The 6000-nt window shown below is 52.7% G+C and overlaps 3 protein-coding genes across 3 annotated transcripts; all 3 read right to left on the reverse strand.

Moving 5' to 3' along the window:
• Window positions 1–1392: 1392 nt before the first annotated feature.
• Window positions 1393–2481, reverse strand: SETTUDRAFT_166406 (uncharacterized protein). Its single transcript, XM_008033373.1, has one exon. It carries the CDS (start codon window positions 2138–2140, stop codon window positions 1802–1804), a length of 339 nt encoding a protein of 112 aa, XP_008031564.1. The 5' UTR covers window positions 2141–2481; the 3' UTR covers window positions 1393–1801.
• A 782-nt stretch (window positions 2482–3263) lies between these two features.
• SETTUDRAFT_166407 (uncharacterized protein) lies at window positions 3264–4023 on the reverse strand. Its single transcript, XM_008033374.1, has one exon. It carries the CDS (start codon window positions 3886–3888, stop codon window positions 3361–3363), a length of 528 nt encoding a protein of 175 aa, XP_008031565.1. The 5' UTR covers window positions 3889–4023; the 3' UTR covers window positions 3264–3360.
• Window positions 4024–4306: 283 nt separating this feature from the next.
• SETTUDRAFT_24515 (uncharacterized protein) lies at window positions 4307–4771 on the reverse strand (the record flags this gene model as incomplete). Its single annotated transcript, XM_008033004.1, has 2 exons — window positions 4307–4348; window positions 4502–4771. The coding sequence occupies 2 exons, from the start codon at window positions 4769–4771 to the stop codon at window positions 4307–4309; spliced, it is 312 nt and encodes a 103-aa protein (XP_008031195.1).
• Window positions 4772–6000: the final 1229 nt, after the last annotated feature.

Genomic DNA, 6000 nt, shown 5'->3' on the forward strand with positions numbered 1-6000 from the left:
CTCGCGTGATAGGCGGGCGGGGAGACGAGGTGGATTCCAATGGCGCTGGAGGGGGGGAGTGGTGGCTCAGAAATAGACGCCCGGGAGAAGTCGATGCAGGATGTACAGGCGAGGCAGAAGTAGAAGACGAAGACGAAGAAGCCTGGGTTATGGGTAGATACGGCGCGCCTGGGCTGTGCTTATGCTGCCGGTCAGCGTGGCGATATGCAAAGCTGTCTCTTTCGCTGTCTCTCCCTCTCTCTTTCTCGTTCTCGCAGTGTGACTCTGTTGCCGACGTAAGATGGGGCAGTGATGGAGGCCTCCAGACGTTAAGAGGGCGCTCGGCGGACTGGCAGAGACGGGCAGCTTGGGCCCCTGCGAGGAAGGACCGGCGGCCGCGTGCGCTCGGGAGCGAAGAGCGCCCAGCATGGTGGTGCAGAGTCGGCCAGGCGTAGATTGTCGTCGTGTCCAATTATCCAGACTGGTTTGACGCCTGCAAAATGCGACATGGCGGTTGTCGTCGATGAGTGGTTGGGCGGTGCAGGGGCGGCGCAGGGGCACGGGCCGCGCTAGGCCGATTAAGCTTGCGGGAAGCGCGCACGCTGTGCCTGCCGCCCAATCGCTGCGGGAAGGAGCCCCCCAAGCATGGGAGGGAAGGCGCCGCCCCACCGTGCTAGCGGGCCTCGACACGCTTGGGCTGACTCCCACTGCCATCCTGAAGCCATCCACGCCCGCCTGCCTATCTCGAGTCCAAGACACGCCCTCGACCTCCCTCCGTCCACGTCCGCGCCCCCAGACGCTGCGACAGCCACTCGACCACAACCACCGCCGCCCGCCCGCCCGCCCGAGGCCAGGCCGACATAAAGCTGCCGGCTGCCGGCTGCCACTCTCCCCTCGCCTCGCCTCGCCACGCAACTCATCGGCTGCCCGTCTGGAGTCACGTCTCGCGCCTTGGCTGTAAGCGTCGTCAATGCCTGGCAACGCCCGCCATGTGAGCGCTGCTGCATCGCTGCATCCTGGCCCCCCTCCAAGCTGTATACCGGGCCTATCAGCAACAGCCCGACGACCCGTTACCAAGCTCGAGGCTGCACCACCAGGCACAACGTCTGCTACCAATTAGTCCCCGGCCGCGTCGCCACCCTCCACCAAGGCCCTTTGCCTGCACGCTGTCGCCACGCTAGCTGCCTTGCGATGGTTTTGTTTCGTTTCGCTGTCGCCGCATGCTTATTTTTGGCCCCTCTGCTGCATCGCGGGGTGCCACCAAGATGCGCATGCTGATGCTAACGACGCGCCAGCCGTCGTTGTGTGCGTGACTTGACCAGCCTACGCCCACCAGGCTAGCCTAATTTTAACTTTTGCACGCATATTCATAATCCACAGGCCCATAATCGCACTACACTGGGACCATCGGTTCGTTGTCTTTTACATGCAGAGCTGATCCCCCGGAGACGACGGCTACGCAGCCTGTTTCGAAACAAATTTACCCTCTTTCAGCCTCGCTTCCTTTGCACTGGATGTTTTACCTCAAATCCTACTTCTTCCTGGTCAATTCGATATTGCTCATGCAGGCAAGAGGCGTCCGTATTTTTGACGCGGCAGATTTTTCCTCGTCGAGCTGCCTAAAATCCATGGTCGTACGACACTTGGGCGCCCAACTAACCATTGCCAATGCTGTGCCGTCGCCAGAACAATGGTATTTTTAATATCCATCCAAATGGCGGTACCAACGTATCCTGCAGCAACCAATAAAGACGAGTGGGAGTTGCAAGACTGATAATGAAAATAGAAAGGAACACGATGCGCTGGTTCTGATGACGGAACCTCAGTAGTCATCCAGCGCCTCGAAATAGGCCTGGTAAAATTTCGAGTCCCTGTCAGCAAACAAAGGTTCAGGCATCAGATTCTTATCGTCGATACCGCCGCGGATCTGATCGGACACCCCGCCCTCACTCACCTGGAATCTATCCAGCCGCTCACTCGCTACACCCTGGCACCCAAAGCTTGCGCCCGAGCTCTTTCGTCTTTTCCCCGCATACACGCCGTCCAGCTTTCCCATGGCACTCTGCTTGAACGACTTGCCAGCCTCGTATGCAGAGCCTAGAACCATGTCGCGCCAGTATGTCGGTGGGGTGTGGTCTCGCAAAGGCGCTTTACCCTTCATGTCAATTTCACCCTTCAGACGGCTAGCAATAGGCACCGGAACACGGAGATTCAAGGGCGGTGCATGTCTCTCCTTTTTTGCATCAGTTGTATTTTGCAGTGGAGTAGGTAGGCAATCGGCAGCCACAGGTCCACCTACTCCGCCACACTCGACCGGAACATTTGCACTTGATCTTGTGTTTGAAGTCATGAGCGGGCCCGGATAGGAAATTTTCGACTTTAGCGAAGGCTGAGCTGGCGCGGGCTGAGGCTTCCACCATGTACGCGCTGCTTCGCCCACGCGCGGTTTCTTGTTGGAGTCTCTGAGATTTTCGAATGCTCTGGATTTAGGAGACTGACCTATGTAAGCAGGATGTTTTGTCCGCCGGGTCTTTGGCGCTGGGTCGAGCCGCGGCACGGGCGGAAGAGGCTTATTCGTATCGATAATACTGTGAACACTCTTCTCACTAACTTTCGGTACTGTTATTTTCGACCGAGCGACCAGAGAATCTTTTCTCCGTCGTGGATTTGCTGGTTCTTTTTCTGGTCCCTTGCGTCCTTGCTGATACGCTTTCCACGCTTTCCAAACATCCTGACCTTCGCCTTCTGGACCCGAATCATATATTCTCCTTGCAACGCGATACCACGGAAGGGAGTTGGCTGGCATCCTTTTCTCTGTCGGTGTCTGCAGACTAACTGTGCGATAAGGAAACGACGTGACACAATGAGTGTCTTCAATACCGCTTCTCATTCCGTCGTCGCTCTTTGTTGAAGGGTCTCTAAGTTTTCGTGATTCGGTCATTTTGTGCATTTAAATCTTGCGAGTGAATAATATCTAGGTTTAGAGTTATGCGCTGCCTTTCACAGGGGGGGTACCGGAAGAAAGTAAGAAATATAATATAGCACACTGGCGACTAACCAACACCCTAAATTCAACTGTTGTATGAATGCACAAACTGTCAAGAAAAACGTGCGTCTATCACGTGGAGCTGCTTTTAATAGCACAATAACACTATATACGAGCGAGACAAAGAGCTCTAGCATAAGACATGGTCACAACGTTTCGAGACAAGGAGATATAAAACACTGTCTTTGGTTTTGTCGTGGAGTTTTTTCTTGCTTACAGTAGTGTCGGTCTACCTTGTGGGTTATCAAGCTCCTTGCCCTTTGCATTCCATGACACAAACTAAGTTACTACACTTGACAACAGGCGAAACCAAAATCACGTGCTATACCACTTACTTACGCACTACCGCGCAGTCCGCACATAGCCAGCACAACTGCCTCTGAGCCCTCCTCCCCATTCACATCACCCACATACCCCAGCTTCCCGGTACCGAGGTCTGCAAAAGCAACAGGAGTCTGACTCTGATCCGCAATGGGCGCCGGCGGGAAAACAAGAGACTCTGTTCTCGAGGACGCGTTGGGCAGATACCACGCATACTTGCGGGGTACACCGGTGAGAAACACAGCTTTCTGGCTGTAGCTCGCGGGCAGCTCCGCACGTGACGACGACGTAGCGTCGGTGTCGGTGTCGTTGCGGTAAACTGTGGTACGGTGATAGTCGCCGGCCTTCCACGGCAACCCCGCTTTCTGGAATAAGCTCTGGAAATCCGAGGGCCGTGTGAAGGAGCTGAATGTGCCCATGAAGACGAGGATGCCGCCGCTGTGAGCATAGTCCAGCAGCTTTGCGTACACGTTGCCATGCTGCGCGATGCCGCCGTCCGTCACGAGCACTGCGTGGGGAGCCGCATCCGCGAGTGCTTGCATGGCTGACGCGGGTGTCGTGGCGCGGTCAACAGCGCTCGTGCTTTGCAGCTTGCTTAGGAGCTGATGGTGCACCTGTTCGAATGGGGAGCTGTCGTCAAGTGAGACTAGGAGGATATTTTGCTTCTCCGTGATTGCTGGCGCCATTTTTTGGGGGACGCGGCTGAGTAGGTGTAGGCTGGATTAATGCGTTGGGGCGGTGCCGCGTGGAGACTTGGATTTGGCGTTAGTGTGTTGGTGAAAACGGAGTCTTGGAATGAGGGTAGTAGTTGAGGAAAAGAGAGTGTGTGTGTATATGCAGTTGCGCTAGACAAGAGTCCAAGGTCCGCGTCCATGGCTGGTCCGTTTTAGGAGGTTGGCACCCATGCGGGGTTATATGCTTTTAGTCTTTCGTATGTAAGTAGATTGGAAAAAAAATCGTTTATTTTATGAGTGATGCCAACCTGCTAACGCCGCAGATTTCCTAACGCAGTGTAAGACACCATAACCATCAACCTCTGTAGGTTACCCATATATGTACCCCTCTAATATAATTGACGGCAAAGCGATGCATTGCAGATGGACGCTTGATAGAGCCAGTGGCACTTTCAGCCTATTTATGTGCATGAACCTTTACCAAGCTAGCTTGCCAGTCGAATTGCTGGTCGAATATGACGTTTGTTGGATAGAAACACATCTCAATCTGATCATATTTCGAAACGTCCCAATTGGCAAACATCTCGTTAGTGTTGTTGGCTGAGGCAATATAAGAGCCATTAACTTTGAGATAGAGCCACTTAGCGGATTGACGGAAACCCGAGGCTACGTCGTAAAGCCATGCGTGGAACTTGACCATTTTGCCAATCTTCTGTGGACCAGCTTTGCCAACAGCTGTTTTGATACTCATCCTGTCAGTGCAGTACTCTTTGAATTGAGCGTACTTGTAAACAATTATCTTGGAAAGGGAGCGTGGATTGACGCAAAAGCTGACTGGCTCCAGGTGTCCCCACCAATTGTGTTGCGGCAGGCCTTGCGTACAAATTAGGTCCTTGTCGCATCGAATAATTGATGTTTGAAGGGTCTAATTCCGTTAGAAATGATTATACGAAGAGGAAGAGACCTTACACCTGGGGGATCTCGAGTCAAACCGTAACAAATCTGACAATTGAGCTTTCGATTGAGGGTGTCTTTGCACGTAGAACTATGAGCTCTCCAGGTAACACGCTCCCGGCCGAATTTCTCATCGCACGTGTTATCATCTGTTGTCGTGACATAAAGATCACTAGGTGGACATTGCCCGTTTGGAAAATAAGTTTGCCTCTTGGATATATCATCAGGGTCGATGATTCTCGCGGTGCGTGACAATCGAGACGTCCCTGCGGACTGCGGAACGTAACCCGCTTTGGCTGCCTCCTCATCAAAGCCTTTTGATGGGAAAAGATCATCGTCTACTGTGACCAACTCAAGAAAGTCTCCTTGAGCGGGAGATAACAAAGGAAAACAGAGTATAGCCAAAAGGCTTAGCGTGCGTCAGGAAAAGAGCATCATTGGCAGACGCAAGAAAGAGGTATTGTACGTATTGGAATAGCTTGTGTGCTACAGAGTCTGCCAAGGTAACATTCAAGAAAAGACATGGATATGTATATATTTATTGTGTCAAAACTTTATTTGTACTTTAATTGATAGGATTTTACGGAGGTGCCTCACAAAAGTTTTGTCCCACGCTAATCTCGGCGCTTCGGCATAACTCTTCTTGGCGCAACTCCCACCTTTGAGCTGAGTAGCTGTACGATTTGTCTGTATCTATCGTTACAATGTCTCCTAATACTGATCCTTACACCCGCACCTTAATTGTGGCGTTAAAGTCACCTTCTGTTGGCAAGTCTACATCACAGATCTCTGAACTTACTGATGTTCATCCTCGTACGGTCAATCGTATCTATAGTAGAGCTATTGAGGCTGGGTTTCGAGCCAAACGTTCTCCCTCTTAAGATCCTCCCAGAGCACGTACAAGACGCCCCTCGCTCTGGGCCGACCTTCAAAGCAGACGGGATAAAGGTAAAGGAGCAGATTATCCAACAAGTTACGACGGTGATAGATACGGGACGAGAGAAGAGCTGCGCTGACGTTGCTGGG

The sequence above is a fragment of the Exserohilum turcica genome (assembly GCF_000359705.1).
Source record: "Exserohilum turcica Et28A unplaced genomic scaffold SETTUscaffold_9, whole genome shotgun sequence".
Taxonomy (NCBI): Eukaryota; Fungi; Ascomycota; class Dothideomycetes; order Pleosporales; family Pleosporaceae; genus Exserohilum; species Exserohilum turcicum.

Coding starts and splice junctions, on each gene's coding strand:
- SETTUDRAFT_166406 (XM_008033373.1), bottom strand. CDS start 2,140: ATGAAGGGTAAAGCGCCTTTGCGAGACCACACCCCACCGACATACTGG.
- SETTUDRAFT_166407 (XM_008033374.1), bottom strand. CDS start 3,888: ATGCAAGCACTCGCGGATGCGGCTCCCCACGCAGTGCTCGTGACGGAC.